This window comes from Pipistrellus kuhlii, unplaced genomic scaffold (genome assembly GCF_014108245.1).
Source record: "Pipistrellus kuhlii isolate mPipKuh1 unplaced genomic scaffold, mPipKuh1.p scaffold_m20_p_116, whole genome shotgun sequence".
Classification (NCBI taxonomy): Eukaryota; Metazoa; Chordata; class Mammalia; order Chiroptera; family Vespertilionidae; genus Pipistrellus; species Pipistrellus kuhlii.
In genome coordinates, this window is record NW_023425423.1 from 97,599 (window position 1) to 119,931 (window position 22,333).

At 45.1% G+C, this 22,333-nt stretch overlaps 1 protein-coding gene across 11 annotated transcripts in view; it reads right to left on the bottom strand.

Annotated features, from left to right (window-relative positions):
- The window catches only part of UBE3C (ubiquitin protein ligase E3C), a 117,562-nt gene that overhangs the window by 71,567 nt on the left and 23,662 nt on the right, over window positions 1–22,333 (bottom strand). For 8 of the 11 annotated variants that reach the window (XM_036432710.2, XM_036432706.2, XM_045579801.1 and 5 more), the window contains 6 exons: window positions 21,964–22,079; window positions 12,925–13,082; window positions 8,423–8,576; window positions 7,784–8,004; window positions 5,945–6,099; window positions 4,276–4,463 (listed from right to left, as the gene is read on the bottom strand). In XM_036432710.2, the coding sequence (XP_036288603.1) occupies window positions 4,276–4,463; window positions 5,945–6,099; window positions 7,784–8,004; window positions 8,423–8,576; window positions 12,925–13,082; window positions 21,964–22,079 (992 nt within the window). The remainder of the gene's footprint in view (window positions 1–4,275; window positions 4,464–5,944; window positions 6,100–7,783; window positions 8,005–8,422; window positions 8,577–12,924; window positions 13,083–21,963; window positions 22,080–22,333) is intronic. The other 3 variants (XM_036432713.2, XM_036432712.2, XM_036432714.2) reach the window with 2 other exon arrangements.

Genomic DNA, 22,333 nt, shown 5'->3' on the forward strand with positions numbered 1-22,333 from the left:
TCTCCAGGACATACACTGTCTACATTGCAGTGACTGATGGCTCACAAGTAATTTGGCTCATTCTATTCATTTTTGGTAGAAAAATCAAGCACATGTTGCAATAAAGTGATGTGTGATGCCTTAAGATGTGCTGTATTTACAAGAAAATTATAGGCAAATTATATCAACCACTCTTATCCCTAAAACACTACCTTTAAAAGTCCAAGTTTTGACAATGGAACAAAAGAGACAACTCCCAAAGAACATGCCCATCTGCCCACCTTAACTGTAAAGCTTAACTCCTTAAAATCTGCCCTCTAAAATACCACATGACCTCACTCATTTATGGATAATAAAGAACATTATAAACTGATGAACCAAAAGATAGATATAGAGACAGTAAAGCAACAAGCAGACTGTCAAATTACAGCGGGGAGGAAAGGGAGATCTAGGGGAGATAATAGATCAACCGAAGGACTTGTATACATGCATATAAGTACAACCAATGGACACAAAACTCTGGGGAAGGAGGGTATGTATAGGAGGGAGGAACCAATGTTAAAATATGTACACAGATAATATTTAATTAAAAAAGGGAAAAAAATCTGCCCTCTAAAGGGAGTTTCTACCATACAACGACAATTTCACTGGAATAGGAGAGGAGAAATCTCAGTCTATAAACTGGAAGGCTTTTGAGAGGCGGTGACCTGAGCATGAATCTAGGCAACTCGGTCAAGAAAGGTGAGACAGGAGAAGGAAGGTGCATCTGATAGACCAGCGTGGGAGCAAGGAGAGAGGCGGAGCAGCACCTGGGATCAGGAGGGTGCAGTAAGGATACATGGCCATGGCAAAGCATTCAGTGACTAGAAATGAAGTTAGAGAGTTCCCAAATGCCAGTCAGGAAGCCTCTCCACATGTCTGTCAGTCAGGCAAAACATGACAAAGATAGTGAGTATTCACGTGTCATGGTGCCTGCACGTGTGTCATGGAGTCACTCAGGGAGGGTGCCTCAGCCTCAAGGCCAGCCCAGCACTCCAGCAGGACATTAGGTAAGGATGACAATGGCCTAAGCCACACTGACTACTGGGCATGTGGAATATGGCAAGAGTGACCAAGGAAGTGGGTTTGTGCTCCAATTTTAACTAAAGCGCAGTGGCCATGTTCCCAGGAGCTCCCTATACCAGCCCCGGCATGACTGGGGCTGGGGAGAGACTCGTTAGTCCTGGATGTGCAGGGTCTGAGGACAGCCGAGTAGCAGCTGAGAGGAGACTCCTCCTCAGCCCCAAGGGGGTGGAAGCCACGGGTGAGAGTCACTCAGAGAAGGAAACACTGACAGAGACAGAGGCCTGCGGAGGAGCTGCCAAGGGTCGAGGAGAACACATGAGAATGGGGGCTGTGGGGGTGACAGGTGCGAGGGGTCAGGAGAGGGAGGGCAGGAGGGCCAATGTCGTGGAGTGTGGGAATCACAGAGGAATGGCTGGATGCTGGCACTATTGGCAGCTTATGGGGCATCTCTACAAGTGAGGTGTTCAGGTGAGAAAAGGAAGACAGAGCAGTGTGAACAGGGACAGACAGTCTCCCTTTCCCCTTTCTGACCAGAAAGTAGGCTGCTGTCCCCAAGGTCTGGATCTCCCTTTCTTTTACTTAGACATGTTTATAACTATATATATATATAACTATATATATATATAACTATATATATATATATATATATATATATATATTCTTAAATTTCTTAATCCTAACCTGAGGATACTTTTCCCACTGATTATTAGAGCATGCAAGGAAGGGGGCGAGAAACTGATGAGAGAAAGACACATCGATTGGTTGCCTCCCATATGTGCCTTGACCAGGGCCCAGGATTAAGCCTGCAACAGAGGTACGTGTCCTTGACTGGAATCGAACCTGAGACCCTTGAGTCCAAGGGCCAACACTCTAACCACTGGGTCAAATCAGCAAAAGCCACTGGTTTATTTATTTATTTATTTAGTATTTTTTTTCTATAAGAGAGTGGAAGGGAGAAGAGGCAGAGAGAGAGAGAGAGAGAGAGAGAGAGAGAGAGAGAGAGAGAGAGAGAGAGAGAGAGATTGACGTGAGAGACACATTGACTGGTTGCTTCCTGCATACACCCAACCATGGCAGAGGCTTGAGCACAAAACTCTTCAATGCACACTCCAAACTCTGAGTACACTGGCCCAGGCTGTTCCATGTCTTCAAACAGCCTAACAAAAATGTGAAACAGATTAAAACTGCAAATCCCAATCCTAGAAACGGGGGATGGGAGCGAACCTGAGACATTTAAGAGTTATCAGCCTGGGAATCTACTAATCCTACTTTAAACACTTTAAAAAATATATTTTTATTGAGTTTTTAGATAGGAAGGGAGAGGGGTAGAAAGATAGAAACATCAATGTTGAGAGAGAATCATTGATCGATTGCCTCCTGCACACCCCATTGGGGATCAAGCCCACAACCCAGGCATGGGCCCTGACTGGGAATTGAACCTGGGACCTCCTGGTTCACAGGGTGATGCTCAATCACTGAGCCACGCTGGCCAGGCTAAACACCTTTTAAAAGAGTTCACCCTGGCCAGTGTGGCTCAGTTGATTGGAGTGTCATCCCAAAAACCAAGAGGTCTCAGGTTTGTTCCCAGTCAGGGCACACACCTAGGTTGCAGGTTTGGTCCCTGGTTGGGGTTCATATAAGCAGCACTGGTCGATGTTTCTCTCTCTCTCTCTCTCTCTCTCTCTCTCCCCCCCCCTCGCTCTAAAATCAATAAACATATCCTTGGGTGAAGATTTTTAAAAAGCGTTGAAAGTAGTTAAAATCTACAGCCATTAAAGTTAGCCCATTTTGCTCTTTCATGAGCTATGAAAACCTTCTAAATACTTACAGCCTACTCTAGTTAGGCCATCCATAGGTTCCTGGAGCAGTTTCTTAGAGGAAACAGGTGTTGTACTTGTAAACCAGGGCCCCACATCAGCCCACTGGGCGGAGGCTCACTCTGGACCCAGAGCCAGTCACCCCTGGACTTTGCACCACAATAAAAGCAAGTGCGGCTCAGCACCTGCCCTCAGATCTCACAGCCAGCTCTAACACAATTAGCCCCGGGAGCTAATCACCTAATCGTGGACCACAGCTGTCCTGGCGTCAGACTCCCTCTGCAGTAACCAATGCCAGCCAGCAAAGACAGCACAGCACCTAATTAGCTGGCCGCATCAGTGTTTACATGGCAACTTCTGCAGCCAATGTCCCTGCACACTCCACTCTGAACACTTTCGTCGCCACCACAGCAGCTCTTGCCACAGCAGGCGAGCACTTACAAAGGTGACATGCATCACCTGACCCCAGCCCAGGACCCAGGCAGTGCAGTCCTCCAGCAGGCCACATGGAGCCTGTCCCTCACTTCCTAGATCTGCACATATGTCTGCACTTTATTTCATTAAATAATTTTCTGATAAGCTAAGAAACTGCTAAAAATGTCCCTTAAAATAGAGGGGGAAATAGTTCAAGACTATTGTCACCATGATCTTAGCACAAGATAGCTACTTTAACTTGTATGTTTTATTCTTCTCAAAAGTTGTATTTCAAAGTTTTGAAAACCAAAATCTCAGAGTAAACTGTCAAGCGCCAGAATAAACTGATAAAAAAAAAAAAAAAAAATAGATGAAAAAGCCAAAAAAGATGTCATATATATGGTCTATAAGTGCAGGCAGGAGCCCAACTTTTAAAATGAGTGGCTAGGCCCCCCCCCCGTGTTTTCAGACACTCCTCTGTTCTGGGTGGTAATGACAGTCTCCCACTGCTCAGTGGTTGAGTGCCATCCCCTGCACCAAGAGGTCCCTGGTTCTATTCTAGGCAGGGCACAGGCCTGGGTTGTGGACTCCATCCCCAGTAGTGTGTGTAGGAGGCAGCCAACTGAAGTGATGTCTCTCTCATAGACGTTTCTCTCTCCCTTCCCTTCCTTTCTCTCAAGAATCAATAAAAATAAAAAATAAAAAATAAAAAACAGCAACACAGCAACATATTAAAATGGGTGGCTAGGACCATACTTCCCTTTCACAAGAAAGAAAAATGACCGATTTCACCTGTTAACATGTTCCAGGACACTCAGAGCCTCACAGACAAGAAAAGGACTCAAACAGCCCTCACTGGCTTAGAGAGGAGAACTGGCGTTCATTTTCCACGCAGTGCTCAGACAGCAGAAGGCCCTGGGCCACGTTCTACAGGGAAACAGCGAAGGGTCGCCCGGCTGAGGCCGAGCAGACAGGACGGGGCTGCACCAAACACACGTGCCTGACTCGGGGCACCATCATCCGCTGCTGCACCATGAGCGTGTGGCAGATGCAGGCCATCAGCGTGAAGGCCTCCTCGCTGGCCGAGTCCCTCCACACCAGGTTGAGCAGCGTGTTGGTCTGCTGCTTCGTATCCAGCTTTTTCAGACATTCCTCTGTTATGTATGGTAATGACAGTCTCCCGTCCACCTGAAACACACCCGGAAGTTACTCCACGTTAGTGATGCACCATGAGAACTCATCTCTACATGACAGAAACAGAGGAAATATCGCTTTCATTCAAGTCAAAGTACAAGGCAGGCTTTATCAAAAATTACCTAATCTCAATGAACACGCCAAGATCTCTGTCATGCATCCTTTAAAGGAATCTGAATGCCCATAGTGACATCTGTATTAGGGACCAATTTTGATCACCACAACAGCAGCAGAGGAACTGTGACTATCTAGTTTTGCCTACTGATGTGACACTATTTTCAGTATTATATTTAAAGAGAAATTCATTCGCTTGGCTTGAGTGGCACAGTATTTGAGCATCGACCTATGAACCAGGAGGTTCTGGTTCAATTCCTGGTCAGGGACTAGATTTCAAACTTGATCTCCAGTAAGGGGTGTGCAGGAGGCAGCCAATTGATTATTCTCTCATCGTTGTTTCTATCTATCCCTTTCCCTTCCTATCTCTGAAAATCAATTTAAAAAAATAGAAAAAGAATTCGTTTAATATGTTTAGATTGCACTGTACTAAGCACATATCTGTAAAAATATATTGACAGAATTTCTATTTATTTAATATAATGAAATAAAATACATAAATCTATTCTTTTATATCTTGATTTCTCTAGAATATCTGATTCACTGATGCTAATGCTCTGCATAGTTACCAAAAATTGGGGTATTAACCAAAGATGTAGACATACTTCATATACATGTATATATATAAACCTATATAAAAGTAAGCGTATAAGGGGTGACCTCAAAAATAGACACATATTGTAACAGCTAAAAGCTCAATTGATGTTTCTTTATTTTCATATTTAACCCACTGGAATGAATAATTTAAACTGTACGTGCATTTTTTGGGACATGACACCCTGTATATATAAAAGATTAGGCATCGTTAACTGTACTGTTAGGAAGCGTAGATGGATATACTAGTAATTTATAATAACCTACCTAAAACACTGTTTTAGAGATAAAAGTAATACATTCTACCTGACTCTTTAAGATGCACCTAATAAACATGCTATCCAATAGAACAAGAGTGCTGTGTCAGTGCTACTGTTCTGTGTGTGCGTTCTTCAAGCACATTCCCACAGATGAGTCACATCGCACACTGAGCTTGCGAGTGTCAGCCGTGTCGCACGAGCTGCAAGCCTGCTGCTTTGTCTGTGCGCAGTGAGGAAGGGCTCCCCACCAACACAGCCTCTTCCTCTTCCTCTTGGAGAAACAAAGTAAATAAAACGATGAGAACTTCATGGATTCTCCAGAAGGACATTAAGTATAAAAAACTGTCTTCTAAAAACAGGCCTCATGGCGGGCAGGACTCTGGCTTGTAGGCTTTATATCTTTTTCTGTCTAGGCTTCACATACACACCCTCAGGGGCTACTTCTACCCTAAGAGCAGATGGGCGAGTGAAAGACGACTTTACAGCCCGCAGCTCCGCAATGCTCACCGGTGTACTCCTCCGCTGCTCGCCCTCCGCACCCTCCTCTTCAGAGTCGCTGCCAGAGTCCTGGCAGCTGGCACTGGCAGGTGCAACGGGTAGCTGTGCAAGGAAGGCCTGCAGCACTCGCAGGTACCCCAGCAGGCCCTCCTCAGAGAGGGCCCCTTTGTGAGACAGACAGGGAGAACAGCGAATTAGAGCTGGTCCGAACCACACCAGGAAACAGCTATCAATCACCTTTCTTTCGCTCAGAGAGGCGTGGCTAACCAGAACCTGCTGAAATACTAACATCCAAGTGCAGGTGCTAGTATTAGGTCTAGTAATAATTAATGTCGTTTTCTAATACTTCTTTAAATCGAATTTATTTAAACAATACAACAAAATTTAATCAACAATATAGTTGCTGTTGTTTTCTACTACTTGTGCCCAACGCTCAGGAAGCATTTTAATCCCTCTGTTATAAAATTCTTGTGATTGTGATGCAAAAAATTCGGTCAATGCATTTTTGAGGCATTGTTCATTATTAAATTTTTTTCCAAGAAGAAAGTTTTGCAAAGAACGAAACAAATGGTAATCGGAAGGGGCAATATCAGGAGAATATGCAGGTTGAGGGAGAACTTCCCATTCCAACTGTCGCGGTTTTTCAGCAGTGATTCTTGTAGTATGCGGTCATGCGTTATCGTGGTGAAGAATTACGCCCTTCCGATGAATCAGCGCGGTTCTTTTTCTCTTAAAACTTGGGCTAACCTTTCCAATTGGGCACTATACACTGCACTTGTAATGGTTTGGTTAGATGGTAAAAGTTCATAATGAAGAATTCCTTTAAAATTCCACCAAACACACAACATCACTTTTTTCGCATGCAAGTCAGGTTTTGGCGTGGGCTGCGGAGCCTCCTTTTTGTCCAACCATTGAGGCCGCCTTTTCAAATTAACATACAGCACCCACTCTTCATCTCCGGTAACAATTTGCTCTAAAAACGGCAAACGGTTTTGATGAGAGAGGAGCGAACTGCAAATTGTGACTCTTTGATTATGGTTGTTGTCGGTCAACTCATGAGGAACCCATTTTCCAAACTTTTGGACTTTGCCAAGTGCACGCAATTGATTGGAAATTGTTTTTTGTGAACAATTTAAAGTTGTCGCAAGCTCTTGTTGGGTCATTTGAGGATTTTGCACCAAAAGAGCTTGAAGAGCTTCTTGATCAAGATTGGACACACGGCCTCGACCACTCTTGTCATCTAACGAAAAATTTCCCTCGCGGAATTTCTCAAACCAACGCTGGCATTTTCTGGCGCTAACTGCATCTTGACCAAGAGCACTACAGATTTTTTTGCAGCCTCACTGCTTTTCTTCCTAATTGGAACTCATAAAGCATGCAGTGCCGAATATGCTCTTCATCCGCCATCTTCTTAGCCCTAGTTTTGCAACAAAAACCAAACCAAACACAAACTTTTTCAAGCAAAACTTGTTAATTGCACTTCACACGTTCTGTAGATACCACGTGTTTGAAGGTTATGTCAATACAAGTCAACGCCAAGCAAGATTTTAAACGAATGTTTAAAAACGACATTAAGTATTACTAGACCCGATATTAAAACGTATTAGAGGAAGATGCTATAATCCAGAACATTACAAGTTTAGCACATGGGGAGCTTCCCCACGTGACACCAACGATCCTGGTAACCATGTGCCTTCTAAGAGTGGAACCTGCTGTGAGCGCTGTGCTGGCACTTCCCCCAGGCACTGCCCAGGGCAGTCCTGTGCCCGTGCCTTGAGCCGCCCTCTTCTGGCCCACCCTCCAGTCCTGCCCCGGAGCGCACGGGTAAAACGGAGCCGCGCTTCATACCCAGGTAATTTTCACCGATGGTCAGGACACAGTAGAAGAGCCAGGGTGCGTGCCCGGGAGCCCTGGCGCCACCGCTCTCCGCCGACAGCAGTGCGTCCAGGAAGGGCTCGAAGGGGAAGGCGGCCTGGGTGTCCGCCAGCGCGGGAATGATGAAGTGAAAGATCTGCTCTGTGAAAGGGGCTGCCAAACACTCCTCCGTGAAGGCCGAGAACACTTGCTGCCTACAAAGGGAAAATGCCCATTTTAATAAAATCATAGCACACCACTCATAAAACCCAGGGTTACACTAACCGAGAGTTAATGCCAAACCAGCCTGCCACATTCCTCACAGCTAAGCATTCTAGGTCAACCGACCACCTGGGGGACTCCACGCTGTGTCTCCCTGCTCAGGAAACACTGTCACAACTTTGCATCTCTGGCAGCTTCCAGAAAGCGGGAACATAACCAGGTCTTCAGAATGGTCAATTCATATTAGGGTCCAGGCCACACAGAAGCAGCACATTGTTCTTTCAACGGAGTCACATTAGTAAAGTAAAAATCTGACCTTCAAGTCTGTTATTCAAGATAGCACCTTGTGTTCAAGTTACTGTTAGACACAGACCTCGTGAAATCACGAAATAAAGACGATCCCGTTCTTACCTGGCGCCCTCTGGACAGGAGTTGTAAGTAAAGTGCAACGGTTTTAGGACATTCTCTAACAAAACTTCTGCTATAGGAACTCGAGATAAATCAGAATACTCAATACTTGATGGAAGCTTGCTGTTAATTAACAAATAGAGAGATCTATAATACCCTAAAAAAAAAAAAAAAAAAGAACACATATTTAAAATGTGGTACCTATTCCTATATGAGGAAAATAACATGTCAGTTTTTAAATGTTTTTTATAAAACTCTTATTAGTTCAAATTTTAGTGAATTCTTCAACATTTTATTACGGGAAACGTTATAAACAAGTACGCAAATCCCTGAAAGGATATAATCTCCATGCGTTGTTGATCGTCCAGCGTCAATGATGGTCAACCAGCCATCACCTAGCCTTCACCTTTCAGAAGCAAAAGTCCATGTGCTGCCAAAGATGAGGACTTTATTTTTCTTAAAAATACCATAATCACTGCTAAAATAAATGAACAGGAATTCCTTAATATCATAAATATCTAGCCAATATTCATAAATTTTATTTAACTAGTTTGCTTGAATCAGGATCCAAGTAAAACCCATATACTGAGATTTAAAAAACTTGTTTCTTACGCATCCTCCAAGTAACTATTTTTGTGGTTTTAAAAAATATATATTTATTTTATTGAGTCTTAAAGATGTCCCACTTTACCCTTTACCCATCTTCTAACCCCATTGTCGGTGTCCATGGGCTATGACCAATTTGTACTTCCAAATCCCTTCACCTCCTTCACCCACCTCTCCAACCCTTCAATTTGGCCACTGTCAAAATGTCCACTGTTTCCGAGTCTGTTTCTATTCTGCTTCTCTGTATATAATACATTCTTCTTCCTTTTCCTTCTCCTTCTCCAAAATACCCTTCAACATTTCATGTAATATTGGTTTGATGGTAATGACTAGTTAGTTTAGCTTTCTCTTGTCTGTGAAGCTCTTCATCTGACTTTCAATTTTAAATGACAGCTTTGCTGAGTAAAGTAAAGTTAGTTGTAAGTCCTTGCTTTTCATCACTTTGAATATTTCTTGTTACTCCCTTTTGGCCTGCAAAGTTTCTGTTGAGAAATCAGCTGATAGTCGTATGGTACTTCCTTGTAGATAATTAACTGCTGTTCTCTTGCTGCTTTTAAGATTCTCTCTTTGTCTTTAGCCCTTGGCATTTTATTTTTATTTTAAAAAAATATATATTTTATTGCTTTGTTTACAGAGGAGAAAGGAGAACATCGATTAGCTGCCTCCTGCACCCCCCCCCCCCCCACTAGGGATATGCCCACAACCAAGGTACATGCCCTTGACTGGAATCAAACCTGGGACCCTTCAGTCTTCAGGCTGGTGCTCTATCCATTGAGCCAAACCAGTTGGGCAACCCTTAGCATTTATTTTTAATGTATTTTATTGATTTTTCACAGAGAGGAAGAGAGAGGGATAGAGAGTTAGAAGCATCGATGAGAGAGAAACATCTATCAGCCACCTCCTGCATACCCGCCACTGGGGATGTGCCCGCAACCAAGGTACATGCCCTTGACGGGAATCAAACCCGGGACCTTTCAGTCCATGGGCTGACGCTCTATCCATTGAGCCAAAACGGTTTTGGCAACCCTTGGCATTTTAATTATGCAGTGTCTTGGTGTGGGCCTTTGGATTCCTTTTGTTTGGTGTTCTGTGTAAGTCTATTTCTTTCACCAGGTGGGGGAAGTTTTCTGTCATTTTTTTCAAATAGGTTTTCAATATATTGCTCTCCCTCTTCTCCTTCAGGCACCCCCATAAGGCACTTGAAGTTGTCCCAGAGGCTCCTTACACCATCTTCATATTTTTTGGATTCTTTTCTCTTTTTTCCTATTCTGATTTTTTTTCCTATTTATTTATTTATTTATTTATTAAATCTTTATTGCTCAGATTATAATTGTTTCTCCTTTTCCCCCTCATAGCTCCCTTCCACCCAGTTCCCACCGCACCCTCTGTCCTTACCTCCTTGCCCCTCCTCCCCCCCCCCCCCCCGCCATTGTCCTCATCCATAGGTGTACGCTTTTAATCCAGTCTCTTTCTGCACCCCACACCCCTTTCCCCCTGATAATTATCAATCCACTCCCTTTCTTTGCCCCTGATTCTATTATATTCACCAGTTTATTCTGTTCCTCAGATTTTTAATTCACTTGATCTTCCTCTTCTTAAATAATACCTTTCAGCATTTCATATAATACTGGTTTGGTGGTGATGAACTCCTTTAACTTTTTCTTATCTGTGAAGCTCTTTATCTGCCCTTCAATTCTGAATGATAACTTTGCTGAATGATAACTTTGCTGGATCTTGGTTGTATGTTCATCACTTTGAATATTTCTTGCCACTTCCTTCTGGCCTACATAGTTTCTGTTGAGAAATCTGCAGACATTCGTATGGTACTTCCTTGTAGATAATTAACTGCTGTTCTCTTGCTGCTTGTAAGATCCTCTTTTTGTCTTTTGCTCTTGGCATTTTAATTATGATGTGTCTTGGTGTGGTCTTCTTTGGATTCCTCTTGTTTGGATTCTTACGCTTCCCGTACTTTTAAGTCTATTTCTTTTACCAGATGGGGGAAGTTTTCTGATATTATTTCCTCAATGAGATCTGGAATCAGCCTTTTCTCCAGAGACTTACATTCCTTTGGGAGAAAACTGTTTCTTTATGGATTGCAAAATGGGCACTGAGGAATCTGTTTAAAAGGTAACTCCATGTGAATAGAAGCAACGACTTTCACAACCTCTCTAAGCCTTTGTGGGATTTCTGGAAGTATCACCCAAATCATCTTGTCTTTTAGAAATAGGTGCCTCTTTCCTATACACTCGTGGGGTGCAGTCTGTGAACACCTCATTACTGCACAGACACACTTGGTGGTGCTATGGGAAACAGCCACTGCTTGCTTTGCCTCTGAAAACAGTCAGATGCAGATGTGTACTCAAGTCATGAACACCAAGTAATGCCCACTCAAGTGCTCTGTTGTCAGACTCCCAGTTAACCACCCTCACAGACAGTGGTGACCAGTGAAACACGACAAGGGAGCTTTGAGAGATCTTTTGCTATAAAACTAAGAAGATATAAACACAGTAAGAATTAAATACATTTATATGTCAGGTCACATTTGTGAACGTCACAACATGAACATGCACATGAACACAGCAGATTCCCTGGAGTGCGACCAGTGTCAGGTTCTACTGTGGCAATTAAAAAGCATCATGTGCAGTCACAGCACACAGGTGTGGTAACAGTATGAACTATAACAAACAGACTGCTAAGGTTTCATAGACTGTCAGGAAGGAATTTACCAAAACAGCTGCAGAAAGGCTATGGCACAAAGATGCTAGAAGCAGCAGTTTCAGTGCACGATTTTGAAGCATTTCCCATTTTTAGACACATTTCAAACTAATGCGTATTTTAGTTTTCACTATACTTTTAGAAAACAAGAAAAGTAAAAATTCTAATTGAATGCTTAGCCTTAAATCAATATACTTGATACACCCATAAAAACAATGGACCATTTCTGATTACCACTAACTTGTTTTTTAAAAGATCAAATTCCATCAATTTTAATTTACTTTTTAACCAATTCCCTAATCTTATAGCAAACTAAGGTTTTCTAAAAAAAAAAAAAAAAAAAAAAAAAAAAAAAGGACCTAAGCCAAACAGTAAGGTTGAGGTATATAAGATTTTAAATTAACTTTCACAGCTTTAACATGAGGATTAAATAAGCTAGATTTAATCTAGATTAGTCCATTACTTCAAGAAAACAAAAGCAATCTTACTTATGCTTTATCAGCAAGTACTGCTTTCCAGAACTTATGTGCATATTTCTAATGCTAACTAACACTCTGGAGTCCAAGTCCTGAAGTATGACTTTCCACCTGTGGAAACACTGGGCATCAGATTTTTAAATTGTTTTACTTAATACTGTTTAATTCATCATAAAACCTGTAAAATCATATGCATTTGATAGTCTTTCTCCAGACGATGTCACTGATGCGTCCCAGTGCCATCCTCTTCAGAGTGTCAGTGCGCAAAGCTGTCCCAGCAGGAAACCAAAGACACCACGTGTCTTCCTCTCCTCTGTGAACTAAGGCGGTGCCTCAAAGCCGCGGCTCAGTGGGACAGGTCCCGCTGGCAGACCTGCGCGTCCCAGTGCTGCTCGGCCATGGTAGGGCTGGCCACTGCACCGCAGACAGGCTGTGACCAGCATGCCCAGGAGGACAGCTGGCAGCAGAAGCACATTAACTCGTTTCATTTACAAGCGATGGGAAAACGCAAGGGAAGAGAATGAATACATTTCCAAATGCTAGGTTGGGTGGAGACAAGGGCAGATGTCGGGATGTGCGACCATGAGCACATGCTCCCTAAACTGTGCGTGCTGCTCTGGGCCATGTCCCAGGTGGTGTTCAAAGCAAGTGTGCTCTCCACACGCTAGGACAGTCAGCTGAGCCCATCACGGACTCACCAGCACTTACCATTCTGAATCATGTAGTGCAAAACTTGCTCAATTACGGACACCACATAGCTAGCATCTTGTAAAACAGGTAAGTAAGTCTTCTCAGATGAAAACACCTCAAGCATTCTCATTGGAAGCGCAACATTCAAACTGTCATCATTACAGTTTTGCAATAATCTGTAAAAAGGAAAAAAGGGATTCATTCACATACTTACTGGATGGCACACGTCGCAGTTTCCTCGCTCACTGCTGTTCACTCTGCTCTCCTGTAATGTCTTTGGAAGGGGCCGACTCAGACAGACAGGAAAATAAGCAAATTTTCTGTCATTCAGACTTTTTTGGGTCCTTATTACGTGCCAAATAGCATGTGGGCAGTGGGCTTATAGAGATGACAAGTGCGCAACCACCAAGAAATAGGCGGGGAGAGCGTGGACCACGGACTGCAGCTAGTGCAACCCAGCGAGGGCCTCTTCTCTTTAAAGGTGCCTGTCACCTCCTTCAACGACGTCAAGACTTTCCATCCTTGCAATATCCCTTCTGCAGAACAGTTAACATATATTTCTGGCCCTAAGTTATCTATTATTTTGATTAAAGAGAATTACATGAAAATTATAGGCAGAAGGGAAGGCTTAGCTGTTACATAATTCCCCCAAAGTAACTTGTGACCCCTCCCATTTACCCTTTGCTCTAACTCCCATCCCAACCATCTTTGCCCATAGACAGAGATTAGTGTGCATTTTCTACTATTTTATAGAAGAGACTGTACAGTGGATGTCTAGGTTTTTTTCTGAGATTCATTTGATGTGTCAAAAACTTTGACCACCTTCTGGTGAGTGCCCACTGCACAGATCACCACCTGTGGCACCTGCTCACATGCTGGCGGGCACCGGGGCCATCCAGCCTCTTGCTGCTGTACATGAAGCTGCTGTGGATACACAAGGACAAACCTCCCCAAGTGTGATTCCAGGGCTCTGCAGTATTCACCAATCCTCCCTTTTCCTCCTCAACACCTCTCATTAGTTAGCGTTCACCTTATCTGTACAAAGACACTCCTGTTTTACTTACTGATGTTGCTCAGTCTCCACCATGAGCTCCAGCACCAGGAGAACATCGCCCTCCTCTGCCTGTCAAGCCCTGTGCTGTGGACTGGGCCCAGCACGCAACAGGGACCATGAAGTTCTGTAATAAGTGTAGAACTTGAAGCTAACCCAAGGGTTGTGCCTAATGGAGGCCCACTTAAGAAGAGATGCAAGTAATGTCAACATTCACTAGCTTCTAAAAAATTACCCTTACTTTCTTTTCTTTTTTTTTAATATATTTTTACTAGAGGCCCGGTGCACAAAATTCGTGTGCTGGGATAGTGGGGGGGTAAGGGTGTCCCTCAACCCAACCTGCACCCTCTCCAATCTGGGACTCCTCAGGGGATGTTCGACTGCCTAAACAGGCAGTCAGACATCCCTTTCACAATCCAGGGATTGCTGGCTCCCAACTGCTCACCTGCCTGCCTGATTGCCCCTAACCACTTCTGCCTGCCAGCCTAATAACCCCCTAACCACTCCCTTGCCAGCCTGATTGATGTCTAACTGTTCCCCTGCTGGCCTAATAGTCTCCAACTGCCCTCCCCTGACAGCCTGGTCACCTCAAATGCCCTCCCCTGCATATTCCCTCTTTATTAGATAGGGTTTTTTCTTTTGACATATTGGACAGTGTACCTGCCATGGTCTTGACAAACCAGTAAAAATGCAAACCCAAACTAAAAATGTCATAAAATAAACTCAAACAGGAATTTCATGAGAACTTGGAAAAGTGGTATCATGTGGTTGTTTACTTTTTTTCCTTCTCTTTCCTTTTCTTGATATTTACTTCTTTTCTCCTTTTATTCCTTTTCTATCTCTAATCACTCTGCTGGAGCAAGGGAAATTCCAAGACTATATGTGTGTGTGTGGAGGGGGGGGGGGTGATCACTCCATGGGGGCGCAGGCCCTTTGGAGGCTGACATCCCAGGCTGCTCCAGGGAAGGGATAGCTCTTGGGGGCTCAGCTGCCTCCCAGGCCTACACTCCCCGGGAGGGTGGGGAGGGTGGGGATAGGCGGTTGCAGGCGGCTCCCAGGCCCATAGCCCAGGCGGAGGCGAGAAGCAGATTGCACATGGGGTGTGGGGGTAGGAGACAGGGAGGGGTGGGGGGAAGGGCGCAGCCATCTTCCAGGCCTATGGCCCAGGTTGCAGCTGGGTGCTGATCACGCCAGGGTTCATGGCTGATCTCATGGGGATGGGGGTGGGGTGGGGGTGGGGGTGAGTGGGTTCGCTGCCTCCCAGGCCACTGCCCGGGTCCTGGCTAGGAGCTGATCACACCTGGGGTGTGCGGCCACCTCCCTGGCCACTGCATGGGTGCTGGCTGGGAGCTGATCGCGGCTGGGGTGTGTGGCCGCTTCCGAGGCCACTGCCTAGGTCAAAGCTGGGAGCTGATGGCGCCGGGGGTGCAAAGGCGCCTCCTAGGCCAACAGCTGGGGCCTCATGCTGCCTGCTCTCAGTGGCAGCCCTCCCTGGGCCTGAGAGGACTGGGCGCTGCCATCTTGTGTCTATGGGCACCGCCATTTTTGTCATGGAGTGATGGTTAATTTGCATATTACTCTTTTATTAGATAGGATTGATTTCAGAGAGGAAGGGAGAGGGAGAGAGAAACATCAGTGATGAGAGAGAATCACCAATTGGCCGTCTCCCCATGTCCCCACCGGGGATCGAGCCCACAAACCAGACATACACTCTGACTGGAATCAAACCGTGACCTCCTGGTTCACAAGTCAACACTGAGCCATGCCTGTTGGGTAAATTATCTTTACTTTCAAAATCGATTTGTAGGTAGCAGGTATTTACACTGTCAGTGTTCAATAGAGCACACCCAGACAGTGTATACTCGATGAGCTGTGCTGATGGCAGCAACAACCCTGTCCTGAGAGGTGCAGAGATGGATGCTACCTCCCATGGCAACACCTGCAACAGGCAATGTTCAAGGAGAGGAAAAGGGCACTTAAGGACTGAGGTGACCACACACCACTGCCTTAGAGGGTTAGCCACCAGTCCCACCAGCCAGCAGAGAACTAACTATTGGATCTGAAGGACTCGTCTTATCCAAAACCCCTCAGTTTATGAGCAAGGAGAATGAGACCCAGTGACTCCATCAGCCTGGCTCTGCACCGCCCCAACACTGCACCGCCCCACGTCCCACTTATCCTAAAGTTACACAGCGTCTGCTTCCATGCTATCCATTCCTTCCTTATCTTACACACGTCCTCTTTCAACACAAAACTCTATTTTTCTAGCTCTTACAAAGTAAGCCTAATCTCCTGCAGGTGGGGAGACCTTCAGAGCAGAAGCAAGCCACACCTTTTCTCTGGAACTTCCAGAGCACCGAAATCCAATGTCCGCGCGGCCGGTGAAACTGCTGGCTGTAATTTTATGCACCTGGAATAAACAGCTAACGCAGTGCCTTCTGATTTCCTCTTATTAAAGCTTCATGGTTCCGTACAGGAAACAGTCCCTGCCCAGGCTTCCCTGGGAAGGAAAAGTTGAGCCTAGGACACTGTGGCCACAGAGAGCAGAGACTCTCTCAAAACACGCCTGGGGCGTGTTGAGGGACACAGGCACTCCTCACTGGGCTCCCTCTACCTCATGTGACCATCACAAGGAATAGCTGACTACCACACACCGTTTTTAAAGTACAGGAGGCCTTACTGAGACTAAAGAGGAGAGACACAAATGATGCCAACCAACACTCCCTGATGGAACTGAGGAAAAAATACCGGCATTTTACCAACCACGAACGTTACCACGGTTCAGGTACAGAGCATCACCAAATGCCAAACCTGCGGGGTGAATGGTGATGCTGACGTGAGGCCAATCCCTACCCGGGGCTCCAACGGACAGGAGCTGCTTCTCCCTCCGCAGCCGCATCGATCCCGGGAGTCTCACCAGGTGTCTTCAGTGTGGCCATTAGGACGCACACCACCTGCCATGACACCTGTTAACCCTTCACACTGAATACAGCATTGACTCTCACCAGGGCACCACTTGGCAGTGCCCCCGCCATCTACTGGGCACCTCAGAGACGACCAGCCTAGAAGTCATGGGACAGGCGGAGAGCCCGGCCCTGGACCAGACTGCCACAGCAGGACACAGGAGAGTGGCTGATGGAATGGCCTAGAACCACGGGAACAAACAGAACAGGTATTTTTGAGATAACTGAGGAAACACGGACTGTGTTATGGGACATCAGAGAATTACTATGAGTTACCACAGAGGTGAGAATAACATTATGGTTACAGGAAGAACGTGTTACTTTTAGGAGATACAGGTGAACTGGGTGAGGTACCATGCCATCTGCAATGTGCTTTCAAATGCTTTGGAAAAACAACACACATATGCAAATGTGGTAAAATGTTAACCTGAAAATCTAGAAGGATATAAAGATATTAGAGGCTGGGTACATGACAGTTTGCACTGGTGGAGGGAGGGGGGGGAGGGTCTCAGCCCAACCTTTCCTAATCCAGGACCCCCAAGGAGTCCTTAGCATTGTTGCAGAAATGGGAGAGCTTCCCGCTATTGCTGATGCACTTGCCAACTGTGAGCCTGGCTTCTAGCTGTGCAGCACTCCCCTGTGGGAGTGTACTGACTACCAGGGAACAGCTCCTGTGTTAAGCGTCTGCCACTTGGTGGTCAGTGCACATCATAGCAAGTGGTCCCTCCCACCGTTTGATAAATTTACTATATAAGATTCTTTCAACTACTGTGGTGTTAGAAATTTTTCAAAACAAAAAGTTGGGAAAAAAGGAGAAGTTATATTTTGATACATCATCTATTAAAATTACTTGCTAATTGAGTATCTTTCAAAAGCATGTTAGGCCCTGGCTGGTTTGCCTCAGTGGCTGGATGTTGGCCCGTGGGTTCAGTCAGGTATGGCATATTTTCAAACTTCTTGTGGCACAACAACTGAAAATCGCTGCTCTATATAGAGTATGGTGTACATAATGTATTTTTCAAAATAAAAGTTTTTATTTTAATTATTTTTTTTAATATATTTTATTGATTTTTCACAGAGAGGAAGAGAGAGGGATACAGAGTTAGAAACATCGATGAGAGAGAATCATCGATCAGCTGCCTCTTGCACAGCCCCTACCGGTGTGCAAGGCCGACGCTCTATCCACTGAGCCAAACCGGTCCCGGCACAAAGTAAAAGTTTTTAAAAACTACAAGGCATTAGGGGGGAAAAGTAAATTCTTGGGATTTGTAGTCCTCTGGGCTCTCTCTCTTCTATCAGGTTCTCTACTTTTTGCATCAGCTAAATATTTTGGACCTTGAGAGCTTGTTTGGAGGTTCTAGCAGGGGAGCACAGCTACTGGTATACCCTTGACAGAAGACCAGTCCTCTCCTCTTGGGAGAAAGTCGTCCTCTTCGACCGAGCGCGCAGCTTCGGGAGGGACGCACATGGATCGGTGAGGGAGGAGGGGGACACCCGCCTAGCCAGCCAGATCAGCCAAATCAACCCTGGCGATCAATGGGGTGACAAATGTCGCAGCCAGATCGCCCTCACATCCTCAGCTAAATATTTTTGGAAAGTATGTTAATAAGGCCTAGTTCTGAGAGGTACCCTAAACCAGCGTTTTTCAACCGCTGTTCCGCGGCACACTAGAGATGTTGCCTGGTGTGCCGTTAGGTGCAGACAAGACAAGAATTTTATAATTTTTCACTATTTTATTTACTTAATATTTCATAATAAAGTAATTATAAAATACTTTGTGTTTATTTGATTCCTATTCAAGAGAATTACTTTATATATAGTCAATATAGGCACAGAGTTAAATTTTTTGACATTTTCTAATGGTGGTGTGCCTCGTGATTTTTTTCATGAAACAAGTGTGCCTTTGCCCAAAAAAGGTTGAAAAACACTGCCCTAAACAAGCTTTTCTTTTTCTTTTTAAAAAAAATTTTTTTATTTACTTTTTACAGAGAGGAAGAGAGAGGGATAGAGAGTTAGAAACATCAATGAGAGAGAATCATCGATCAGCTGCTTCTTGCACACCCCATACTGGGGATATGCCCGCAACCAAGGTACATGCCCTTGACCGGAATTGAACCTGGGAGTCCGCAGGCCAATGCTCTATCCACTGAGCCAAACCGGTTTTGGCCTAAACAAGCTTTTCTAATGCAGCCTCTAAAAAATTAAATGAAATTGTATCCAGGCTCAGAATCATTTAAAACTTCTGCTACTGCACAGACACAGCAATTGTATAAAGATGGTGAAAATACTAACTTACTCTTTCAATTACGTACTAACAGTTCACATCACTTAAATGTGTGATTTTGTAGACTGAATCCAAGCAAGTCATAGAAGCAGCATACTTCAGGTTCATGCATAAGTCACACGGGAGCCTGGCGAAAGGTTGGCTTCAAAGGCAGAGGCCCTGGGAGAGCAGAACTGTTCTCACAGCAGGAGGCTTTGCTATTGGCCAATCCATCCCCTAGTAACCAGGTGTGGGAACAACGCCAGATGCCAGATACTTAGTTTAAGGCCTTGTTACAGTACGGTGAATGGCCAAGGCCACTCAGAACAAAGGGAACTGAAGGAGAATGTTCAAGTCTAAGATACCACATGCAGGCACAAGGCCACAGCGATCTCACAGTACATTGTGCCCTTCTATTATCCAAATGACTGATGTAACTACTAGAATGAGGCCTCTTTTGTCTAAGTAGTACGGTATTAAAGTACTAGAGGCCCGGTGCATGGATTCCTGCACATTGAAAGGAAATTAATTAGAAGAAATATTTTAATATCGCTATTCATCCTTCCTCTATAAAAGTATCAACCAAATTCACAATTGACAATAATAGATCGAAACACGTGTGTAACTGGTGCCAGTGAGAGCTTTATATGTATCGTGCATGAATGAGTCAACTTAGCCTTTTATAGATATAGAATAAACTTGCTTAATTAGACCTGCTTTCTGATTTAAACTTTTCCAGCCCAGTGAAGTACCCCAACTTCTCTTTCAGATAATTGTTAGCGACACAGCAGTAAATATCAACATGAAGCAGATTATTATTACAGATCACACAGGGAGAATAAAGACTAAAATATTTAATTGCAGCAGTGTTTGACTATATTCAGTGTTTGACTATATGAGAAAAATCTGAATATTCAAGGTCCATCATTTCTTCCTTTCAGTTGGCTCATGTTTCTAAACGTTCTAAATCTTCATTTTTCAGCTAATTAAAAGAAAACAGGATTCCACTGAGTCTCCTATCTACCTACTCCAGTACTTCTGTGAGGATCAAATGAGATGAGACATGGGAAAATGCTTCACAGACATTTGGTTAAAGCGTGAAATGTTTGCACCTGGCTATAAAGCAAGTTGTGCTTCAGAGATGAAGAAACTACAAAGAGGCTAGTCGTAGCTAGGTGCTGTCTATTGTTAAACTAGAGGCCCAGTGCACAAAATTTGTGCACGGTGTGTGTGTCCCTCGCAGCCCAGCCTGCACTCTCCAATCTGGGACCCCTCAAGGGATGTCCAACTGCCCACCGGGATTGGGCCTAAACGGGCAGTTGGACCTCTCACAATCCAGGACTGCTGCCTCCCAACTGCTCGCCTGCCTGCCTACCTGATTGTCCCTAACTGCTTCTGCCTGCCAGCCTGATCACCCCCTAACCACTCCCCTGCCAGCCTGACTGACACCTAACTGCTCCCCTGTAACCTGTTTGCCCCTAACTGCCCTCCCCTGCAGGCCTAGTTGCTCCCAACTGCCCTACTTCCCTCCTGCCCTTCCCTGCTGGCCATCTTGTGTCCACATGGGGGCAGTCTACTTTGACCACATGGGCGTGGCCATCTTGTGTGTTGGAATGATGGTCAATTTGCATATTACCTCTTTATTATATAAGATGGCCTGTTGCTAGGGAGAGGAAGCCAGGTGTTGCGTGACATCATTACCTGGCACCCACAGTAACCATTTCCAGGCTGGACTGTGGGCCACATTTTGCACCATGGGGTCTGGGCAGTGTTGGCTGTGATTTGGTAGGCTGATGCTTCGGTGTGGTGGTGGGGCCCGTGTCCCACTTGGGGGAAGCTGAGTGTTGCTTTGTGGGTGCCAGGACCATGGTGTCATTTCTCTGTGTGCGTCACAGCAGATCATGCGTTGAGCTTCTGCCCCCTGGTGGTCAGTGCACATCACAGTGACCACTCAGACAGACACTTAGCATATTAGCCTTTTATGTATAGATATTACTAGGGCTAGAGAGCGCAAACGAGGCAGAAGAGGCGGAGAGCTGGTACTGCTAGGATGAAAGGCTCAGAACTCAGAGAGCTCAGATATGGCTACCATGTAAAGCTAGTATGCTAGAGAGAAGAGAGGGGCTGGGGAAGACAGGAGAGGCTACTGAGGCCAGAGAGCTCAGGTGCCACTCTGATGCGAGGCAATGAGTCTAAGGTCAGATAGCAGCCACAGGCACAGAGGCTAAACATGCTGCCTCTGTGGGGAAGATGCATTTGTTCACCAGCAGGTTGTGGCCACCTGTGTGGGATACTGTTTTGTATGATGGCTACATGGCCACTGGCTTCTGTAATAAAGGCTTTCTTATATATACCCACAACTTCTCATGACTTCTCAATCTGGCATCCAAGAGGTCCAGTCCCTGGCAGAGGGGCTCAGGCCAGACAGCTAGTGCAATGGGCAGGTTCGAGAAGGAACCTGCCCCTACAGTTGGTGTAGTTGACAGAATTCAGAACAATATATGGGCTCAGAGCAGCAGTGCTCTAGCTGTTTCCGACACCAGGCCTCGGCTGGGCCACACAGTTATCCCAGGGCACACATGAAAGAAAATATCCCCTGGGTGGTACTGAGACAGACATTTTAATGTCCACAGGCCACGTTCACCAGGATTAAACATTATGAGACACAGAACACTCTGTAGTATCAAAGACAAACGACAAAACCACGGTTGCAGGTACCCATCCAGACATTAAATGTGATCAGTACATTTACACACACTGCTGACGATGATGAGATTTACCTGCAACAGAGGCTCATCAACCTCTTTATCTGAAATAAGCATGTAAGTCTGTCGGATCCATCCAACTGCTGGACAAACAGAGAGCTGTGCTTAATTAGGTTCTGGCACATCCATATCTGGAACAGCAAAACACAGAGATTACAAATCTCAATCCACAGAGCTAGTTGTTACAAAACACCAATATTTCAGGTCCCCTCTGCGGGTAAACAGACATGTAACCAACACTCATTGATCAGGCATGGTGAGAAGTGACTCCTCCGGGTCAGGTTTTATTGAGCAGTACACACACGCTGTCGATTGTCCCTTAAAGTGGCACTCCGGCAGTAAGCTAAACTACTACATCTATTACTAAAAGAAAGAACACTTAAAA